At 41.6% G+C, this 23,655-nt stretch overlaps 2 protein-coding genes across 10 annotated transcripts in view; both read left to right on the top strand.

The window, feature by feature from the left end:
- The first annotated feature begins 1,072 nt into the window (after positions 1 to 1,072).
- MYOZ1 (myozenin 1) lies at positions 1,073 to 8,219 on the top strand. The gene is made up of 6 exons (XM_002920399.4): positions 1,073 to 1,444; positions 2,609 to 2,699; positions 3,625 to 3,803; positions 5,369 to 5,618; positions 5,998 to 6,163; positions 7,715 to 8,219. The coding sequence occupies exons 2-6, from the start codon at positions 2,627 to 2,629 to the stop codon at positions 7,944 to 7,946; spliced, it is 900 nt and encodes a 299-aa protein (XP_002920445.1). The 5' UTR covers positions 1,073 to 1,444; positions 2,609 to 2,626; the 3' UTR covers positions 7,947 to 8,219.
- Positions 8,220 to 13,653: 5,434 nt separating this feature from the next.
- The window catches only part of USP54 (ubiquitin specific peptidase 54), a 132,888-nt gene continuing 122,886 nt past the window's right edge, over positions 13,654 to 23,655 (top strand). For 3 of the 9 annotated variants that reach the window (XM_034662688.1, XM_034662689.1, XM_019800905.2), the window contains exon 1: positions 13,813 to 14,102. The gene's annotated coding sequence lies outside the window, so the exon portion shown is untranslated. The other 6 variants (XM_034662691.1, XM_034662690.1, XM_019800907.2 and 3 more) reach the window with 5 other exon arrangements.

Here is a 23,655-nt window from a genome sequence, read left to right as displayed (position 1 = left end):
TCACAGAATTCCAAAGGAAGGGCGCATTGAGCATAGGTTAAATATTCTCTTCATCTACTCGGTAGTTTTAGGTACTCAATCAAAGGAGACCAAAACTGTGGTTTGCTTTTGTTTTTGTTTTTGAGAGTAGGATGGTGGTGATGACAAAATCACCATTTGCCATTTTAATTTTTTCTTCTCATTGCTTCTTTGGGTTGGGAGGAAATGGAGAAGGAGGACAAAAGATGAGGGATCTGGAGGCTAAACTGGTCTGGGCAGAGGCCAACAAGAGGGGGTTGGGATGACCTTTCAGTCCATGGCCTGAGCCTGAAAAGTTCAGGATGGGAAAAGGACATGGTCAGGAAGAGTAGGGAGCTCACGGAGTGACAGAGGGGCATTCTGGAAGCTACAAAATCACTTCCTAAAACAGCCACAGCAGGGTGGAGATGACTGCAACAGAGGTGCAGCGGCAGCTGGTTCCAGAATCTGGGCAGGTGGAGGGGGATCCAGGATGTTCATGCAGCTACTGAGGAAAAGTCTGGGTAAATGACAGGCTTCCCTCAAGGAGGTTCTCAAACTTGAGCCCTTGCCCAGGGGATCCTCTGGAAGAGTATGAATGGGACAATCTAGATCCTATATGATGTGTGGTCCCTTTGAAGAAAATCCCAAGTGGGAACCCCAGAGAGTCAGGATCTGGCATACATGTACTTCTCAGACATCAACATCTATCCTGCAAAGCAGGCCGAACTGAGCACCCCGACAACAAATGGGGATGAAAAGGCAAAAATTGGTAAAGTCTTCCCCCACGTCATCTCTGACAACATAGGAAGCACTGGGTTTCATTAATTTGGTCCCTTATCCTGCCAAGATCTGGCTTTTCAGGAAAGACCAACCCATCAAGGAGCTTTCAATGAACAGCTCCATTGTGTACAGACTTCCTTTCCCCAAACACAGCATCTTAAGCCCTCCCACCCTCAAAATGCACCTACGTGTCCCTCCAACTCCAGCCTGGATTGGTTTTGAGAGGCTCTTCAGACATGTTCTCCACAGTCTTGCTCTCTCACTCTGAATTCCTATCCACCACTTTCTGCTTGCTTCCTCTTTCCCTTTCAGTTTTCAGTTTCTCCCTGAATGCTTCTTTGGTTCTCAGACTCCAGATGCCAAGAAAGGGGAGTCCCTGGGCAGACTGATCCCTGGCTCGGATAGCTTAGGGGGAGAATCCCAAAGGCCATTCCTCCCCTTCCTGAGCCTCTGGGCAAGGAGGGCGGGATCTTGGTTCCAGGGTCTCAGTACCCCCAGTGCCATTTGAGCTGCTTGTACTCATCAACTCTATTAATAACTACCCTCCCTCCCCCACTGCTAGTGCTGCCCCCACGCCTGCCCAGCTCGGGTTCTCCGGTCACAGCAGCTCAGTCCTCCAAAGCTGCTGGACCCCAGGGAGAGCTGACCACCGCCTGAGCAGCCGGTAAGTTTCCAGCTCTATGGCCAGAGGGGAGCCCATTCTGTTGACTGCTGTGTCTGTGTCTGCAATTCTGACCCTTGAGCCTCCCTTATCTATGCTCTGCTCCCAGCTGTCTAGTTCAGGGGAGCCACAGAGTTGGAGGGAGAGGGGCCCAAGAAGGTGGGGGGAATGGAGATGTTGTAGGAGGCACTGAAATAGTAAGAAGGGGGTCTGAGAGGCTGGATGGAAAAAAAAAAAGGGCCTAGCTAGTTAGGGCTGAGAGAGGTATGGTGAATGCCCATTTAGCAGTTCCTGGAGTCTGGCCTCAGCATACCCCATTAAGTTAGTAGAATTGCAGACGTGTTGTGAAACAGGACTCAGCAGAAGACAGTGTTTTGCTGAGTGTCAACTTCTGTTAAGGAGGGGCTGGAGTCTGCATCTTTTCCCAGCTTGTCTCCCTCCACTGCCAGATTCTATTATTACGTTCCTGTCCCCCGTCAATCCCCCACTGCTGTGATATTGCTGAATTGACATGCATCAGGGTTCAAATGCCCCCGGCCCCCCTCTCCACTCTAGCTCTGGGGCCTGAGGCAGGAGAGACTGAAAGGAGTGACTGAAAGGAGTGAGCAAGGAACACTGCTGTGACCTCCCAGGCCACACTCCAGCTGGCCCAATAGGGGAGCAACAACCTCTCCTTCCTATGGAGAATGTTTTTGGCTGAATCTCCTCAACCCTGGCAGAACATTTTTCTGCCTTGCTGGGGCTTAAGGAAGACTGAGGAGAGACCAGAGTTTGGAATGACAAACCTAATCTGAGATCCCTATGAAAATAAAAACTTAAAGTCATGCCAAGCCATGAAACCTGGGTGCAGTGCCCTGTCTGTGTGTCATTTGTTTGTTTCTAATCCCTGTACAAGCTCTATTTAAACAGCAGAAAAGAGTTTGGTAGAAGGTAGGAGCAGACGGCGCAGCTACACTTTCCCTAAAGCAATGGGTTTTCACTTTTGGGATATCTATCTATGTATCTATCTATCTATCTATCTATCTATCTATCTATCTATCTATCTAATTATATTTTTAAATCTCATGAAAGCCCTTAACCCCAGGTTTAGAGGTACTGCCTTACTGTAGATACTCCCCTTTTTCAGTTCCGGTCCATCCTCCAACTCCCCCTTCCCACCCTATCCAGGCTGAGTCTGCCTCCACAATGCCGCTCTCAGGAACCCCAGCCCCCAACAAGAAGAGGAAATCCAGCAAGCTGATCATGGAACTCACTGGAGGTATGGCATGTTTGCAGCTACCTAGTGTGGGACTTCTTGTTAAGAGCATCTCAGGCCCAAGAGTCCCAGAAAAACCATAGTTATATATGTCTTAGGGTGAAGAGATGTGAAGAGACAAGAGAAATTCCATGGGGTGGGGGCAGGGAGAAAGATGGAGAGGGGATTCAACACTGACCACTCACCCTTCCACCCTTTTCACCTTGTAATCCGAGACAATAATATCCTTGCCATATCACCCAATGCAGGTCCAGGACAACAGGACTCACAGGTCAGTGAGCTTTGTTTGAGGAAGAGAATATATATGATGGAGACTGGCACACGGCAAAGTCTCAATAAATGGTTAACATCCTTACTTTTTACCCCAGAGCTAGGGAGCCTGTATAAGCCTTAAAATGGAAAAATAGGCATTTTTTCCTGGGGGGGTGCAGTAGGAGTACAAGCATGTGAAGAGCTCTCCCAATATACAGAGGCTGTCTGTAGCCAGAGTTTACTGAGGGGAAGAGAAGGGAAAGGAGTTAAGACAAATCTGTACTTAGATGTGGTCAACTCCACACAGTGTTGGCCTTTGGGCTTGCCCCCATGCAATAGTTTCCCCAGTGATCTCCATCTATGATGTTCCTTTAGTCCTTTTGCCTTGCACCCCATGCCTCTGCCCCTTCTGCCTCATTCACCCTCTCCACTCTAGTATCCCCACTGCTTCCACTCTGCACCCCAGTTCCCATGCATCGTCTCCAACTCCAAACCCAGGAAATAAAAATCTCTCACAAACAAGGTACAATTTGACCAGATGTCACAGACAATATCTGCTTCCCTCTGTGATCTCTGCAGGAGTCACCCACTTAGTTGTGGATGGCATCTGTATTCTGAGCCTAGAAAACCCTACTTTACACTTCTCCTTGTCTCTTCCTCCCCACCTCCCTGGAAGGTGGACGGGAGAGCTCAGGCCTGAACCTGGGCAAGAAGATCAGTGTCCCAAGGGATGTGATGTTGGAAGAGTTGTCGCTGCTCACTAATAGGGGCTCCAAGATGTTCAAACTGCGGCAGATGCGGGTAGAGAAATTTATTTATGAAAATCACCCTGATGTCTTCTCTGACAGCTCAATGGTGAGTTTGGAACTTTACAACTCTCACAGCCTAGTGCCTCTTCTGACAGCTTCTTGGTAGGCCCTCAATCTCCAAAATACCACCAACTTCCCCTCCCTGCAAATTGATAAGCTTATTAAGTCCCCAAATATATTAAACCCCCAACAGCTCCAGGGTGAGTTACAGCCCAGCTCTGAAATTCAGTCTCTATCTTAGAGCTAGTGAGGGGGAAGGGGTGAAGAGTGTACACCCTCAGGGAGAAAATTTCATCCCAGTATGGCTAAGTGTTAAAGATAGGGTTGCCAGATAAGACGCAGGACACCAAGTCCTGTATTTTAAAGTTGAGATGTGCATGAATAATTTTTTAGTAAAGTTTGTCCCATGAAATATTTGAGACATAAAAATTCAATTCAACTCAATTTTTAAAATACAGGATACCAGTTAAATTTTAATTTCAGATATACAACGAATACTCTCTTACATATAAATATGTCCCATACAGTATTTGGAGTGTAATTATAGTAAAAAAGTATTTACTGTGTATCTGAGATTCAGATTTAATTGGTGTCCTATAATTTTATTTGATAAGTCTGGCAACCCTAGAAAGAGTTAAGTGTTTTTTATAACCATCTCCTTCTTGAACCATTCTTTTATCTAAAGGGTCTGTCTAAGGACTCCATGAAACTATCCTCTAAGATATTATGTCCCCTAGTGAGGATCCTTTTCCCAAGAGAAGTAGGGATTGAAAGGGTGTCAGGTACAAGATATTATAGCTGAGAAGGAGGGGATCTTCTCCATTACCTTTCTTCCCCCTCTACCTTTACTGGGCAGCCAGGGCAAAGTGGAAATAGATGCCTACATGGGGCCAGAGGCAGGTCCTTATGTAGGAGCAGAGCAAAAATGCTGAGCCAGTCATATCTAACTTTAGGAGGCCAAAAGCCCTCGTCCCTGGCTGGGTCTGGTTACACTGGTTGGAGCAGAGGGGTGTGCATGGTGGGGTGGCTAGGAGAGCCTCCTGAAGGAGTTGGTGGGGTTATTTTTAGGCTTTGGGGCTGAATCCAGGGTTGCCCTTTTGGTCACCCTTCCCCCTACCTGCTACAGTTTCATGGTCAGGAGGTCCTGGTTCACAGGCACCAAGAGGAGAAAGGAAGAGAAAGAGAAAGAAGAGAGCTCTGTCTGTTAGATAAGATTAAAGAAGGGGTGAAGGCTGAGATCCCTCTAGCTCTTCAAATTAAGCCTGGGTTCTCTGTCCCAACCTCATCCTTTTAAATTTTAGCTGAGCAGAAGTCTTGGTCCTCTTTGCCTTGGTAAGGATGGGAAAGGAAAGTGTAGAGAATGAGTTGCCCCCATCTTAAGGTGTAATTGGAGGAACTGAGCCAGGGGGGTCTTATCCCTTAAGGAGAGTTTAATTCCTTTCAGCCAGGCTATCCACTGTCCACCTATTGGAGGAGGAGTCTCAGAGGGTTCGGTGTCTTCTGGTTAGCTATGGTCTCTGATCATCTCCTCCTTGATATGCACACCTGTGTCTTTGTATGTTCCCCATACCTATTGCCTAACCTTCCCCTCACTTTGTCCTTTCTTTTCAGGATCACTTCCAGAAGTTCCTTCCCACAGTTGGGGGACAGCTGGGCACAGCTGGTCAGGGATTCTCCTACAGCAAGGGCAGCAGTGGAGGCCAGGCAGGGGGAAGTGGCTCTGCCAGACAGTACGGCTCTGACCAGCAGCACCATCAGGATTCTGGATCTGGATCTGGATCTGGGGGTACAGGTGGTCCTGGGGGACAGACTGGCAGAGGAGGAGCTGCTGGAACAGCAGGGGCTGGAGAGACAGGAACAGGCAAGTATCCTTACCCAAGACTAATGTGTCTGGTCCCTAGAGCAGAGATAACCCCAGGAATGAGGCCTAGACTGGGTTTAGGGAGCAAGGGAGGCATGCTGAGATACCTAGATGGACTCTCTGGAGATGGACTCTCAGGAGAATACCAAGATGTGTCTATTCCTCCCAGAAGCCTTGTCTTTCAGCCTTTCTGGCTTTTCAGTTTCAGTCACAGGTCTGACCCCAGGCTGTCATTATTCCACGAAACTAGCAGAGTTACCAGGATGCTATATCTTTGGTCTCTGGCCCCAACAAGTTCCCTAGTACAGGGGTGTAAGACTAACTTTCACTGGCTACTAACCGTTATTATTGACTTAATTTTCTCTCCCGTGGCTGCCAGGAGACCAGACAGGTGGAGAAGGAAAACATATCACTGTGTTCAAGACCTATATTTCCCCTTGGGAGCGAGCCATGGGGGTTGACCCTCAGCAGAAAGTGGAGCTTGGCATCGACCTGCTGGCCTATGGGGCCAAACCTGAACTCCCCCAATATAAGTCCTTCAACAGGTAGGGGTTGTGAAGAGGGAACCAGATACATTCCAGTGTGTGGCACAGTGTCCTCAGTTGGGATGGAGACTTTGGTTCAAATGTTCCAGAAGGAGTCTGAGAAGGGAGGGAAGGAACATGGGGGCCGTAATTGAAGGCCTTTGCTTTTTTCACTCTAGCCCAGAGAAACAGTGCAGTATGATGAAGGAAACGTTTGCTGGGAGGCAAGATTTTAGTTCATTCTACCACTTATTAGTTGTGTTGGTCATGGGAAAATCACCCCACTTCTGAGCCTTGGTTGTCTTGCTGTAAAATGGGAATAATATAGGGGTGCCTGGGTGGCTCAGTCAATTAAACATCTGCCTTCTGCTCAGATCATGGTCCCAAGGTCCTGGGATCAAGCCCCACATTGGGCTCCCCTCTAGGGGGGAGTCTGCTTCTCCCTCTCCCTCTGAACCTCCCCTCAGCTCATGCTCTCACTCTCTTTCAAACAAATAAATAAATTTTTTAAAAAAGAAAATATTATATTACATGTTTAAAGGACTCTTGAAGTTCCCTTCATTCAAGGTTAGGATTCCATTACTGTCCTTGTAGTATGGTTCTATTTTTTTATACTCTAGTAAGGCTTACATATCTTTTTTTTTTTAAGATTTTATTTATTTATTTGACAGAGACAGCCAGCGAGAGAGGGAACACAAGCAGGGGGAGTGGGAGAGGGAGAAGCAGGCTCCCAGTGGAGGAGCCTGATGTGGGGCTCGATCCCAGAACACCGGGATCATGCCCTGAGCCAAAGGCAGACGCTTAAAGACTGAGCCACCCAGGCGCCCCAGGCTTACGTATCTATTCTTTTGGAATTGTCTTCTCTAGACTGTGGATAGGAGATCTGTGTGAAAGCAGAATAGGGAGGCACTAGAGAAGTGTTTTGCATTTGATCCTAAGAAGCCTGAATTTTCCACGCAATGTTAATTCCTCTCACCAGGCTAGGGCTATCCACTGGAGATGGGGTAGAGGCTGTGATTACATTGATGATTACATTGTAATTTAAGGTGGTCTCAGACCCTTGGGTCTACAGTGTCTGAATCACAACTCTCCATGAAACTCTGTATCCAGTACCCACTAGACTCCTTTTCTCATTATAAGCTATGGGGAAACAAGCAAACTAGGAATAGGGAATGGAGTATTAAGGGAGAAGTAGAATAAGGAGTGTAGAAGCAATCCTTTTTTTTTTTTTTTTTAACAAAGATTGTATTTACCCAGTTTAGAGAGAGAGACAGAGAGACCACGTGAGCAGGGGGAGGAGCAGAGAGAGAGAGAGAGAGAGAGGGACAAGCAGACTTCCCTCTGAGCATGGAGCCTGACTCTGGGCTCAACCTGGGGCTCAATCCCAGGACCCTGAGATCATGACCTGAGCTGGAGTCAGATGCTTAAATGACTGAGCCACCCACGTGCCCCACAGGAGCAATCTTAAACTAAAATTCACAGACTTCCTCATCCTCAAAACAGGGTAACATCTTACTATAAAGCTGTTTCTTTTGTTCTGGTTTTTAATTAAATAATGTGTCCCCTTTTTAGGACAGCAATGCCTTACGGTGGATATGAGAAGGCCTCCAAACGCATGACCTTCCAGATGCCCAAGTTTGACCTGGGGCCCCTACTGAGTGAACCCCTGGTCCTCTACAACCAGGGCCTCTCCAACAGGCCTTCTTTCAATCGAACCCCCATTCCCTGGATGAGCTCTGGGGAGCCAGTAGACTACCACGTGGATATTGGCATCCCCTTGGATGGAGAAACAGAAGAGCTGTGAGGTGTTTCCTCTTCTACTGTGCATCAGTTTTCTCTTATCAGGTTCCAAATTGGAAAGGGAATGCCGAGCAGGATGCCCCTATATAAATCCTTGTGGGAATGGAGGGAAAAAAGAGGGAGATACTTGTCTTTCTAGTCTTCACTCCAAGTCCCCGCTCCAAGCATCCTTCCTCACCAACTTAGAGCTCCCCTTCCACTTGCTCTGTATGGAACCTGCTCTTTTATGGAATTTGCTCTGCCACCGGTAACAGTCAATAAACTTCAAGGAAATGAACTCGTTCTTCCTCTGATATTCAAGGGCAGATGAAAACTGAGGCTAACAATGCACAGAGACTAATTAAAGTCAAGTACTAAACATTCATTATTCAGAATTCAAGACCAGACCTGAGCTCTGGTTGCTTATGCATCCACACCCACACCCATACCCACGAGACCATATTCATAGGTGTATACAAAGACATAATTATTCAATAGTACATAAGACAATCATGTACAAACACATATGCTGGCCCATATGTGGGCAAAGCTAAGAAGCTATTGTTTACTGTGGTTAGGAAGTAGGTGTTGGTGACCCTAGTATTAGCTCTCTTTGTGTAGGTGACTAGATATTGAGATGATCAGGATTACCCAATTATCACAGAACTAGAGCATGCCATAAAGTTTCCAGATGAGAACAGAGTGGACTAAGGAATATGTGGATCAAAGGTTACAGATTCCTGGAAGGATGGCATATGGTAGAGGGCCATGTTAGAATCCAGAAGAAAGTGGAAGAAACCAGGTGTAGTTATAGTATGCCTGGTTCTGTGTGAACACATCAAGAAAAGATCCAAGGGTCATAAGGGCACTTCAGTGGTATTCAGAAAGCACTGTAATTGGGAAAAAACTATGACAGCCCAATAAGGATGAGCAACAACACTCTTTTTATTTTTATTTCAAGTATGTGGCTTCTTTAGAGTCCCAGACTTACCTCTGTGTTCCTCAAAATGATAGTGATACAGCCCAGGAAGAATAAAGACACAGTTTAATAGGATCTGGGAAAATAACTTCTGAGGAGGGCTGGCTGAATTCAGCCAACTCCATGGGCCATTAATGATTTTATTAAGTTGCTAGACTCTGCATAGATGGATCCAGTTTTCATGGACTTTGGGTCACATGACATTTACCCTGATCATTTCCCTTTACAACCTAAACAAATTTCAGGGGATTCATACTTCCTCTAAACTTGTACACAAAACTCTATTTCTGTGTGTATTTTTCTTTTTCTTTTTAAGATTTTATATTTAAGTAATCTCTACACCCAACGTGGGGCTCGAACTCACAACCCTGAGATCAGGAGTCATACACTCCACTGACTGAGCCAGCCAGGTGTCCCCCTCCTTTTTTTAAGTTACTGTCCCTGCTGTTTATTATTTACAAAAATGTATGAAGTATTTGCACTAAATGTTACAATGCTTATACTATATACATTTTAACGTAGTACACACAAATCTTATTTCATTTTTTTTTTTTAAAGATTTTATTTATTTATTCGACAGAGATAGAGACAGCCAGTGAGAGAGGGAACACAAGCAGGGGGAGGGGGAGAGGAAGAAGCAGGCTCATAAGCAGAGGAGCCTGACGTGGGGCTCGATCCCACAACGCCGGGATCACGCCCTGAGCTGAAGGCAGACGCTTAACCGCTGTGCCACCCAGGCGCCCCCCCCATTTCATTTTTTAAAAAGATTTATTTGAGAGAGAGAGAGGGAGAGTGCGAGTGAAGGGAAGAGCAGAGGGAGAGAGAGACTTTCAAGCAGACTCTCTGCTAAGCACGGAGCCCAGTGCGGGGCTCCATCTCTTGACCCTGAGACCATGACCCGAGCCAAAACCAAGAGTCGGATGCTTAACTGACTGAGTCAACCAGGCACCCTGCACGTGCAAATTTGGGCGCCTGGGTGGCACGGCGGTTAAGCGTCTGCCTTCGGCTCAGGGCGTGATCCCGGCGTTATGGGATCAAGCCCCATATCAGGCTCCTCCGCTATGAGCCTGCTTCTTCCTCTCCCACTCCCCCTGCTTGTGTTCCCTCTCTCGCTGGCTGTCTCTATCTCTGCCGCATAAATAAAATCTTTAAAAAATTAAATTAAAAAATTAATTTATTATTTTTAAAATTCAACTTAGTTAACATACAGTGTATTATTAGTTACAGGGGTAGTTTAGTGATTCATCAGTTGCATATAACACCCAGTGCTCATTACATCAAGTGCCCTCCTTAATGCCCATCACCCAGTATCCTATCCCCTCATTCACCTCCTCTTCCGCAACCCTCAGTTTGTTCCCTATAGTTAAGAGTCTCTTATGATTTGCCTCCCCTCTGTTTTTATGTTACTTTGTTTTTCCTTCCCTTCCCCTATGTTCATGTTTTGTTTCTTAAATTCCACACGAGTGAAATCGTATATTTGTCTTTCTCTGATTTATTTTACTTAGCATAATACCCTATAGTTCTATCCATGTTGTTGCAAATGGCAAGATTTCATCCTTTTTGATGGCTGAGTAATATTCCCCCCTTTTTCTAGAGATTCTTCAGTGTGTATTTTTCTAAGGAGAGTGTTGCCATAGGTTGGATTTCCCACCAAATAGACCCTGAGACAAAGATTTGGATGTAAGTAATCCCAGAAGGTTGGATGGTGATCCCAGAAATCCAAACAGTGTAAGGGAGTGAGAAGAAAGCCAGTAAAGGTGCTTTGGGCAACTGGAGTTGAATCCCACTTGGTACTGTCTGAAAAAAATGCTATTCAAAGTGTGGTCCATGGACTGGCAGCATTATTATTTCCTGCAAGATTGGTTAAAATGCAAACTGAAGAATCTGTGTCTTTGATCTCTCCAGGCAATTCATATGTGTCAGTAAATTTTCAGAAACACTCCTTTAGAATAGACCTCAGAATTGCCCCACTGAGAGGGTGAGGAACTGTAGTATTTAGCCACAAAATTCCATCTTTCATTGGTTGCATATTGCTACTGGGAATGTTAACTCTGCTGGTTTTTCCAGGCAAATACTCATGTGTCTGAGGTAGGAAGCTATGGACTTGTACTGTCTACCAAAGCTGTAGTAAGCCCTGAAGTGGGCTGAGGGAATATGGGTAGGGCATCAACAGGATCTGGATAATGGTTCATAGTTTTCATCAGATTCTCACGTTTAAAAATTTGTGATCCTTTCCCCAAAGTTAAGGACTATATTCCCTTTTTTTTTTTTTGTCCCCACTCCCAGTACTATATTCCTTTAACAAATGTTTATTGAGTGCCTACTGTATACCGGGTATTATGTCAGGCAGCAGCTGTACAAAGACACATAACAACTTTCACGTAACATAGAGATTTCACAGTCAACCATAAAATAACTATTAAATGCCTATCCTTAAAATTGGGGTAAAAAAAAAAGTCCAAGGTCTGCTAGTTAACAGCTCTGGGAACCTAGAAACTTAATTTTTCCAACCTCAGAATGTCTGAAATCTTAAATATAACAAAAAATTATGACACAAGATTATTAATTTACAGGGAGCTCAGGTTTGTTGTGAAATTACCTTCTCAGTAGAGAAGTCTACTTGTTTTATTTTTTTTTACGATTATTTATTTATTTGACAGAGAGAGAGAGAGAGTGTACAAGCAGGGGGAGCAGCAGGAAGAGGGAGAGGGAGAAGCAGACTCCCTGCTAAGCAGGGGGCCCGACGTGGGGCTGGATCCCAGGACCCCAGGATCATGACCTGAGCCGAAGGCAGAAGCTTAACTGACTGAGCCACCCATGCGCCCCAAGAATTCTACTTGTAAGTCAGATTATCATCAGAGGTTGCAATGGTGGTTTTCTTTTTCTTTCCTTTTAAAAATTTTTTATTTAAATTCAATTTAATTAACATATACTGTATTATTAGTTTCAGAGGTAGAATTTAATGACTCATTACTTCAAGTGTCCCCATTAATGCCCATCACCCAATTACCTCATCCCCCCTCAATGGTGGTTTAATGTATTAAAGTGCACACATGCACAGCATCCAGCCAGTGGAATCCTCAAGCTTTGCTATGCCTTTGCCTGGACACTATTCTGTTAAAAAAATCTTTTCTTCAAAAATGTTTCATACATTTGAATACCACAGTTCACAGAGGCCACATATTGGCAACATATAGCTGTCTATACTGCTCACTGATATTTTGTCATCACTTTATTTTTATCTTTGTCATTATTGTGTTTCAAAACTCAGGAGCTCAAGGGAGCTACCCTTTAGATAGGAGCTTGTATTCTCCAATGAGTCCTAGTCCCCACTACTACCTATTGTTTTACAGTAGGTCCATCTTTTATTGTTCCTTGCCTATCTTCTGCAATCATTTGAGTTAGCCACTTCAAGAATTTCTTCTACATAAAACACAATGCTCATAATACCATCCCCATAAAGTTACCCAGGTAGGGTATTCTCTAGTCCATGGTCTAGAGCTTTCCTTTCCAGTACTAATCACTAGTCACCTGTAGTTATTGAGCTCTTGAAATGTGTCTAGTTCAAACTGAGATGCTCTGTAAATATAAACCCTAGATTTTGAAGGCTTAATATGAAAAAGGTAAAATATCTCAATAATTTAAAAATATTTTTTAAAAATTTAAAATACTGATTACATGTTGAAATATTTTGAGTATGTTAGGTTAAATTACTAAAATTAATTTCATATCTTACTTTTTGAAAATGTCGCCACTAGAAATTTTAAGTTGCATAATGCAACTCACAATATATTTCTATCAGACAGTATTGGTCTAGACTATGAGAACAATTCAGGGGCTTTGAGGGAAGAATGAATTTCCCACTTATTCTATTCTCTTACTTCTTCCTGTTTCACTCTTCCTTGTTCACCAGCGTTTTTTCTTGTTTTGTTTTGAAGTCAAGTGCAGTAATGAGGATGGGGAAAGAGTAGAACAAGAACTGTGAAAAATCAACTGAAATAATTCACTACCTTCGGACCAGCCTCACCAACGTTCTTTAAATCCATTTTCTGTTCCAGATGCTATTCAGTCTGCATTTGCAGTCGTCCAAGAGCAGAGAGAATGCCCTACAACTAAAAGTCAGGAATTAAGGATGTGTCCACAGAGCTGCAAGCAGCAAGCGCAAAGTTCAAAACATATACCAATGCAGTCCACTTCCCGCATCCAAGGCCAAACACCTGTGCTTATGTTCGATTTTTTTTTTTAAACCTTTTATTTCCTATTTTGGTCTGGCGAACTGATGGGGTGGGGAATCCGTGAATTAACAAGTATTCCTGTGAAATCAAATACCATTTGCAAACTAGCGTGAGAACGGATGAAAACTTCTTGAAGGTTTTGAGGGGATGGTAAGGTCAATTTCTGGCTTGCTCGCTCCATCTCTAACCACTCCGAATGCCTAAGGAAAATGCCAAGAAAAAGGGACTTCAACTAAAGGCGACACTACTCTTCGAGGAACTTGGAGAAGGCCACATCCCTGAAGTTAGTTCAGTGTAGGGTTCGCCATACTAACTTCTCCCAGCTCAGCCCGTCCTCCCGGCAATAGTTTTCCGACTCTCTCGCTCCAGAGTCTTCCTTGTCCTCGCCCACCACTAGACCTTTCCAAGCCACCCCTAAAACGCTTGCCGGCCGCCATCTTACACACTACTATCGCGAGATATACTTAGCCTTCTCGAGCCTGACTCGTTTACTTTCTTGCGAGAAGCTCTTCTCGGCTGTTCTCGCCGTTAGCTGAGGAAAGTGTCGCGAGAGCTGGTTGCCTTGGCTCCCTGTAGCTATAGCAGCCGCGGCGGTTAAGGATGCGGCGGCAGGAGCTGTGAGTGCGACACCCTCAGGGGGGCGGGGTCGGAGGTAACGGGGTACAGGGGGTAACTCTGGTTGGGGGGTAGGTAGGGAGGAGTGGGCCCATGTGTGACGTGTGAGGGAGAACCTAGGTCCAGTGGATACGGGGACCTGACGCCGGTTTGCACTAGGACACTCAGGGCTAGAGCTGCCGTGAGGTCCAGTGGGAGGGACCCGGGTGTAGTAGGGTTCAAGGGGCAGGGGCCGGAGCGTGGAGGGTGTGTGCATTGGCAGGAAGAGGGTTACGCGGACTCAGAACTGGATTAAGGGACCGGACTACATCGAGGAATAAGTGGGAAGAAATGGGGTATCGCGAAGAAGAGGGTATGTTGAACGGGAGCACGGAGGTTGGGCCCGGTTTGTCTTGCACTGGGGGGGATGGAGGGCCGGTGTCGGACCCTTCGCTGCTCCTGGGGGTCCGCCGGACGCTGGTCTAGGACTGCGCGCCAGGACCTGGGTCCTAAATGGCGAGGCGGGAATGGTGGCGTGCGGGATCTCCGCCACCTCCCGCCCCTTCCAAAGAAATTCCCCACGGGCTATGAGATGTGGAAGTAGGGTCCTGGTGAACTAGTATTAGTTGGTAAGGTTCTTTCTGCGGAGAGACTGTGAGTGGAATAATGAATGATTGCTGCTGTAAAGTGTTGGGTGGGGGCGGGAGAGAAATTCTTGAGGAAAAAAACTAAAGATGTGCTCCCTCTGGAGCGTATTGAGTTGGAAAAAGGGGTGTGTGTGCTGAGATCACGTTTCTTCCCAGATTCATTCAAGTATAGAATTCCTTTACGGTGTACTTATGAAATTGCATATGCAGTGTAAAACCAGTTTAGCTGATACAGTAGAAGAATGTGCAGTACGACACTTAAGCCTTCCACGAATGTAATTTAAAAACTAAGGAAAGTGTTTCTGTTGCAACAGCAGCAAGCTGAACACTAGGGATAGTTTTAGTTAAGTTGAATATAAAACTTAGTATTCCCAATGTGTGCATCAGGTTATTTGCCTTTTAAGAAAAGTTTTTTTTTTTTTTTTTAAAGGAAACAGAACAAGTTTGAGTATCTGCTAATCTGAGAATAAAAGGAATCTTTCGGGAGTTAAAATCAAGGAGAGGGCAAAATATTTAGTTTCTGAGTCTTGAGATTATTTTTTGGGAGACGGGTTTGGACCACTTTGCTCCTGAACTCTTATTTCAAGGGGACACAATGGCTTTAATTCAGGCATAAAAATAATTTACCCATTTAAGTCTACAGATACAAACTTTCTGATAATTTTTCTCACTATCTTTTGTAGGTATAAATTTGCAGGGGATAACCTCTCTTGATTATGTAACTGGGTTTTTCCATGTTGAGGTTCACAAATTCATTAATTAGAGTAATGGCATTTAAATCCTTCTGGTACTAGTCTTGATGTTGTTAGTCACTGAACCTATTTATTTGATATGTGTTAGACTAAAACTTTTAATTTGTAATATTAGGAGCTAAACGTTAAAGTAGAAGTGCTTTTCTGGGGCAAGATACAGCTTTATGTGGTTGGGTCCAAAAAATTTCGGCATCAATCAATTACGGAACTTTACTGAGTTCCTATTATGTATAGAGTACTGTGTTAGGCATTGGGGAGGGGAGCATTGGGGAGGGGAGGAGATTCATTCATTCATTTACCCATTCAGCAAACATTTATTGAGACCTATTTTGTGTGATTACTAAGCCTTCAGGATACAAATACAAGTAAGCTTTGCTCTCTGCTTTGCAATGCTCAGAATCTAGGAAGGGAGAGTTACAGAGAAACAAATAATTACAATGTAATAAGCACAATAAATGAAACCAAGCTTATGAAACAAGGTTCTGGCCTTCAAGAGTTTACCTAGTTGACAAGACTAAAAGGGAAGAAATAATTTAAAAAATTACAAAACATTAAGCAAATTCTAAACTGTGCTGCATAAGTAGAACATGTATTATGTTTCTCAGAAGAGGAAAGTTACAATGAAAGCTTGAGAAAATTCACAGGTCAGTTCATAATTTAAGTCTTCTTTTATACTCTTTTAAAACAAATACCACTGTGTTCTTAAGTCAATAATAAGCATAATAACTAACATTTGTTGAGTGATTATTAATGTGCCAGGCACATTATCTCATTTTATCTTTATAACACTCTGCTCTTCAGCTGGCACTAGTACTTCAATTTTAAAGACAAGAAAATGGAAGCTTAAAAAATTAAGGAAGTTGCTAAAGATCATAGAGCTAATAAATGGCAGATTAGGGATTGGAGTTGGAAATATATATGATTGGAAAAACCTGAGCAAGATTCTTTTCTTTTGCAAGGAGGGTACTTTGGGATGGGGGGGCCAGAGATTGAGGGTGGAATTGGCTAGAAGACCAGAATTCAGTCTCTTTGTCTTTGTTCATGTCTTTCTCCCTCACATATTTGTACTATATATGGGAACTAATTTGAATATTAACATGACACTAAATATGAGATTTGTATTGTTGTACAGAGAATTGAGTAAATTGCCATATTCATGTTGTATATAATTATATAGGGAGCTATGCTTGGGAAAATAGTTGTAACAAGGAATTGTTAACATTTGCAGTCTTCTAGAAAGTGATAATTTTAATAATGGAAATGGTTATCTATATTCAAATGCAGTGTAGGACAAATGTTATTACAACAGACTTTAAGAGATTTAGTCAAACATTTTTTTATATTGCTGAGTTTTTTGTATCAAAAATGTATATACATATCACATATATTTATATATTTGCATTCAGACTTCTAAAACTCTATATTCTAAAGTTTAAAATCTGATTTCCTGGTTGAAATTCGAATTTTATATCTTAGTCCCTGGTTTCTTTAGAAATCTAAGTGAGAATGATAGATACCATCATTGTTGATACTTAGGTCTAGGTTTAATGCTTAGAGGTGCATGAGTCCAATCCATTTCCTTTCATATTAAGGAAACTAAAGCCTAGAGGAACTTTTCAATGACTTGCCAAAGTCACGCAGCTGCAATGTCCCAGGTGTCCTGATTTCCAATTAAGTGTTTCTTCTACTGTACCACATTGCCAAATTCTATTTAATAATTGCTATACATGGATTATAGAAGCTCTCAGCTAATTTCGGGAAACCAGTGTTGTCAGGAGGCTATTGATAGATGAGAGTATAAACTGATTACTTGTTTCCCTTGTACTGTACTTATACTTCCTACTTTTACTTAGAATAAATGCATTCGGATCATTTATTCAGAAGCTTCTTAAATTTGGTTTGTTATATTACTGTTTCATTTTTTTGTGTCTAGCTGCATTACTGGCCCATTTTAACAAACGTTGATGTGCCTTAAAAAAAGTGGAGGGATACAGCTATGTTGTAATACATAATATTCTTTTTTCTTAAAGATTTATTTATTTATTTATTTTAGAGAGAGTGCGTGCGAATGGGTGCACGAATGAGTGGGGGAGGGGCAGAGGGAGAGAATCCCCAAGCTGACTCACCGCTGAGCGTGGAGCCCAACCTGGGGCTTGATCCCAGGACACTGAGATCATGACCTGAGACAAAACCAAGATGTTCAAATGACTAAGCCACCTGGGTGTCCCTGTAATACATAATATTCTTAAGAAATACATACAGATTTGAAGGTGAGTCAGGTGAGGCTTTTTCATTGAGTTGACTTTCTGCAGCAGTCCTTCATCTATAGGCTGAAATAGCATGTGGCTGTGAATGAGACTCTATGTTTTCTAATATCTTTTAACTAAGTGGGCTGGGTGCATGTTTTTCATGTGACTTATTTTTGAGGCATTGAGACATTTTTCTAAGAAAAGTTTAGAGTAAGAGAGTGAGATGAGAAGAAGAACCTTGAGGGCAGAGCATGGAACTTCTATCCCAGAAAGATTGAAAACTGAAAGAGTAGTTGACGATATGTAAAGTGGATAATGGTCTAAAAGTATTCTTTAACTCTCAATCTCCACAGGAGAGCCTGAAGACCTTTTCTTCTACTTTGATACACATACCCTCTGGAAAGGTTCTATTCATTTATACTCCTCCCTGGATGAGAGTGGGAAAAAGTATTAATTTCTCAGCACTTATATCAGCAATAATAGACATTGAACAAAGTAAAAACAGTTTACATGATAGGTGAAAAGTGATATCTCATTTTAAATTTCCATTTCTTTGATTGCCTGTGAAGTTGAACATTTTTCCATATTTATTTTTCTTTCTTGACTTCACTGTTTATGTCTTCTTTAAAACACTTAAGAACATTTTTTTAAAAGATTTTATTTTTAAGTAATCTCTGCACCCAACGTTGGGCTTGAATTTACAACCCCAAGATCAAAGGTGCCTGCTCTACTGAGTGAGTCAGCCAGGTACCCCAAAACACTTAAAAAACTTTTTTTAAGTAATCTCTACACCCAACGTGGGACTCAAACCTACAACCCCAAGATCTACTTTTATGCTCTTACCAACTAAGCCAGCAGATGCCCCAATTTTTATAAATATTTAAATTGTATACTTAAAGAGAAAAGATAGTACTTTAAAAAAATTTATGTAGAGGCTAAGAAGCGAAGAATCCCCTTCCAGAATACTCTGTTTGGTGGATTTTCTTCCAGTGATTTTTCTGTGCCATTTATAATTTATCTATTTTAGATTTTTATGAATAATAATACATTTTTTCTGCAGCTCTTTTTTTTTAACTTAGCTGTGTGCCTGTGAGATCTCATCCTGTCAATACACACTGATTATATTTCATTTGAATTCCTGTAATTTATTTAATCATTCTTTTATTGATGGACATTTAAGTTATCCAAGATTTTTGCATTTACTAACTAAAATGAACATCTCTTCTTCTTCTTTTTTTTTTTTTTTTTTTTAAGATTTTACTTATTTATTCGACAGAGATAGAGACAGCCAGCGAGAGAGGGAACAGGGGGAGTGGGAGAGGAAGAAGCAGGCTCATAGCGGAAGAGCCTGATGTGGGGCTCGATCCCATAATGCCGGGATCACACCCTGAGCTGAAGGCAGACGCTTAACCGCTGTGCCACCTAGGCGCCCCGAACATCTCTTATTCTTGTGTCTTGTGTAAATGTTCTAGAATATCTCTAGAGTAATGTCTAGAATTGTTGCTTGAAATATACATATTTTTTCAAAGATACTGTGAATCTGCCCTTCAAATAGTCTGTGTACTATTATGCATTCCACCAGCAGTTTATGAAAGCGCCTATATCCTTACCTACTTGCCAACACTTGGTATTATCAATCTTGTACATTTTTACCAATATGGTGGGCAGAAAATTTTTGTTTTAATTTGCAGTTTTCAGATTACTTGTGAGCTTGAGCATCTTTTAATTTCTTTATTGGCTATTATATTTCCTTCTGTGAAATTTCTTATTCTATTCTTTGCCTTTTTTGAAGCTTTTTCTTTTACCTGTTGATTAACAAGAACTCTTTATATGTATGTGGATGCAAATCTGTATTTTCATATTTAAATAGCACATATTTTCTCTAATGTGTTGCATTATCTATAGAGTCTATTGATGTACTAAACTTTTTATATTCATATAGTCCTATCTTCTTTTAAGATTTTTTAAAAGTAATCTCTACACCCAATGAATGTGGGGCTTGAACCCACAACTCTGAGATCAGATAGAGTTGCATGCTCCAATGACTGAGCCAGCCAGGCACCCCAGTACCACCCAGTTTTAATTATTTCTGATTTACAGTATGTTTGAAGGTCACGTCTCCTCTCAGTCTTAGAATATATGTAAGAAGAGACTTTTTCTTTCAGAATTAGCCTTTCAGATTTCATTACAAACAAAAAATTCTGTTGGGATTGTAATTGGGATTAATTGAAACAGATTATTTACTTTATAGGACAATTTATGTCTTTACAATGTTGAGACTTCCCATTTAGAAAGAGGATATTCTCTTTATTCAAGTTAAAAAAAATCCTTCAGAAAAGTTTATAGTTTTCTTCATATTGATATTGTACATGTCTAATTTTTAGGTATTTCATAGTTATTTAAAGTTGTGGCAATTGGGATCTTTTACCTTATGACATTTAAAATATTGGTTATTGCTGACGTACAGTAAAACTCTTGATTCTTCTATGTTGATCTTGAATTGGATTTCCTTACAAAATGCTTTTACTAACTATAATCATCGTTCATTTGATTCTTTTGAATTTTCAAGATAGTCATATATTCCAGCTGATGTCTTTGCCAGTTTTCATTTTGGCATACACAATTTTTTTCTTATTTTGACATGTTTTAAAGCTCTTTATCAGAAAAGTATTAATCCTTTATCATAGAGTTTGCAGTGTTTTTGTTTTGTTTTGTTTTGTTTTTTGTTTTAGTTTGCTGTTTGTTTTTAGGGGAAACCTCTTGACCATCAGTAGGTAAAACACTAGAATAGGATATTGCAATGCTTTGAAGTTATCTTTACACTAGGAAAATTCTGAGAGGGTTAGAATTCTTTATACCAAGTCTGGTGACTAAAACTATGAATTAAAACAATGGGGATAAAAAGCCCACTTCTGGGTACAAATGGTATTTGTAAAATTCAGAAACTCTTTATCTTATGTATTGTGATGCACTATCTGAGTTAATGGAGTTGAATTTAAAGTTGGGGAGAAGATAGCTGAATAAAATTAACCAGGTTGAAAATCCATAGTAGAATATATAAATATGTAAATAATATCTATATCTAATACTTAATCATAAAATTAGAAGAAACTGCTTTTTTTAATTATTGTTATGCTTGGGGAAAAATAATTCTTTAGGAGCAACATCCCCTCATAGCTCTCTTCTGAAGAGAAACCTTGACATGTGAACATTCTTGAGATTAGCATTGAGAGAAATTGGCATAGTAGAAAGGCACTGGAATTTAACAAACCTTGTCTCCCATTCCAGTTGTCAGTTATTAGCATTGTGATATTTAGCTCATTGAGCCATAGCCTCCTCTGTAGAATAAGGTGCTCAAAAATAGTAATTATTATTAATTTTCAGACCCGTAGCATACCATATCAAATAACATCATGTACTGCTCCAAATTGATATTACCAGGGGTGCCTGGCTGGCTTAGTTGGTAAAACATATGACTCTTGATCTTGGGGTCATGAATTCAAGCCCCATGTTGGACATAGAGCTTAGGTTAAAAAAATTCATACTGCCATACAGCTCCATTACATGGTGCAAATATTCGATGAAAGAGAAAACATGCTATAACCTAGAGGTCTGAATTCATGTTTGCTGCTAAACTGTCAGTTGTATGGATCCATTCAGATTAGGGGTTAGGAGAACCTAGAACCTAGAGTTAGGACCACTTAGAAACCTGTTAGAAACATAGAATTAGAATCCATGTTTTAACAAGATCCCCAGGTGATTCATATACACCTTAAAGTCTGAGAAGCAGTGATCTAATTGGTAATATCTAAAGGATAGTACTAACTTAAAGTTCAAGAGAGTCCAATTTAGTAGTTGTGACAAAGCAGCAGGGTTGAAATGATAGGAACTATAGAAAATTAGGCAGGTAGTCACTTTGTGGTTCCAAATGATTCATTTATTCACTGTAGGACCCTCTCAACAAGCTGGGACATACAGGGAACATCTTCTAGGATAGAGGACTGGCAAGATCCTGGTTGGGTATCTGGTCAGTAGCCAAGGGGTTGGCATCCAGAGCAATAGCTTGAGTTTCTGCAGAAATTAGCTTTGCTGTTCAGTATGGAGGCCATTAGCCACATGTGGCTATTAAAATTAAATAAGGGTAAGAATTCATTTCCTCAGGAGTACTAGCCATATATCCACATGTGGCTACTATATTGGATAGTGCAGATATGGAACATGTCCATCAGTGCATAAAGTGCCATTGACAGCACTGAAGAGAATACCAAGATGTCTGCCCTGAAGATTGTGTCAAAATGGCCAAATATAGAAGGTAGAGAAAATCCATGAACTGCTGGTCACACATGTAATTCCCCACCCCATTCCAGACCCTTACCATTGCTGGTAGCTGCTGATAAATTCTGTGTCCTGTTTGGGTTTGGATGTGCTTACAAGTGAAAGGCATCAACTAAATGGTAAGGGAAGGCAGAGGCTGACAAGGATAACATTCTGGGAGCTGTGAGTGTTGAGGAATTTTCCAGACATAAAAGAAATTGCTGAGTATTGGTTGAGTAGGAATGGTATATGGATATGGGGTTCGGAAAATAATAAGTGCTAAAAGGAATATTTAGCTGCTAGAAAAACAGTATTGGGGCATCTGGGTGGCGCAGTCGTTAAGTGTCTGCCTTCGGCTCAGGGCGTGATCCTGGCATTATGGGATCGAGCCCCACATCAGGCTCCTCCACTATGAGCCTGCTTCTTCCTCTCCCACTCCCCCTGCTTGTGTTCCCTCTCTAGCTGGTTATCTGTATCTCTGTCAAATAAATAAATAAAATCTTAAAAAAAAAAAAAAAAGAAAAACAGTATTGCTCCCAGAAGAAATATTGAAAATGGATTCTAACGTCCAGGTTAATGTTGAGCCCATCACCAGCCTGATCATATCTTCACTAAAATTTTAAGTTGGTTTATTGATATGAAAAATATGGACACATTTTTTATGTTTAATGAGAATTAGTGGGAAAATAGAATTCACTTTGAGGTTCACTTTTCAGTCTTTTTCTCCTAGGGAGTACATCTGTAGAAACGGCTATCCAAATTTTTTGTTTTGGGGACAGTGCTGTATAGTAAATATGTGAACTCTCTCTCTCTCATTCTCATTTATATCAGACACATACATAAATATTTGTATGATTAAATATTTGTATGATTGTAGTATATACAAAAACGTTTTTAGTCTTCTGTTGCTCTTTCAGAGTTTTTCTTATTTCTTTCAGTTTGTCTATATAAATGTTCTTTATAGACAAGTGGCTTTTGAGAAAAAAGCCAATAGCCCTGTTGTTAGTGTGCAACGAATGAACTTTTCTGAAATCCATGTTTCAATATTTAAGCACTTTTTTTTTTTTAAAGTAGTCTCCATCCCCAGTGTGGGCTTGAGCTCCTGACCCTGAGATCAATAGTCAGATGCTCTACTGACTGAGCCAGCCAGGTGCTCCTTAAATACTTTCTCTTAGTGGTACCTTCCTGTACCATGTCGAAAGCAAGAAACATGTTCTACAATGTTTCTACAAAAGCACATTTTTCAGATAGCATTAGAGTTTTAAAATGAAAACAGAAGCTGAAGCTAAGACTATAATGGACTCTTGTGGAATATATTTTTGTTGGTGTTTTTTTTTTTTTAAAGATTTATTTATTTGACAGAGAGAGGGAACACAAGCAGGGGGAGTGGGAGAGGGATAAGCAGACTTCCCGCCAATCAGGGAGCCTGATGTGGGGCTCGATCCCAGGACCCTGGGATCATGACCCAAGCCAAAGGCGGATGCTCAACTGACTGAGCCACTCAGGCATCCCCTGTTGGTCTTGTTTTGACCTGTGTATAGGTTCATTTTTTTCTGTGAGATGAAAGGTAGATTTTTAATATAAAGCCAGCAGGCATTCAATGACTTATTTGAAATTCCTAGAAGAAAAAATTTTTCTTTCTCCTGAGAAGAAATTTCTGAATCGATATCTTTTAGACAATACAATAGTTTCATAGCCAGGTTTGTAGAAAAATCCATTATCTAATAGAAACAGAACTTTCTCCTTATTTTATGCCATTATCTCATTTCTGACCTGGGCTCAACCCTTGTTTCTCTGTGCAGATCTACTTCCTTTTGTGGTGTATCGTGTCCTGAATGTTGACCCCAGTCATAGCTGTATGGTGCCATTTCTTTCAGCCTTTATTTATCTTTACTTGTGGTCATTGAAGACCAGAAAGGTGTTTGTGAGAATTGGGAATTCCCATCATGTGTTCTTTCGATGTT

The sequence above is a fragment of the Ailuropoda melanoleuca genome, chromosome 6, assembly GCF_002007445.2.
Source record: "Ailuropoda melanoleuca isolate Jingjing chromosome 6, ASM200744v2, whole genome shotgun sequence".
Lineage (NCBI taxonomy): Eukaryota > Metazoa > Chordata > Mammalia > Carnivora > Ursidae > Ailuropoda > Ailuropoda melanoleuca.
The sequence above is the reverse complement of the archived record's forward strand: the minus strand, read 5'-3'. Positions and strand labels throughout refer to the sequence as shown.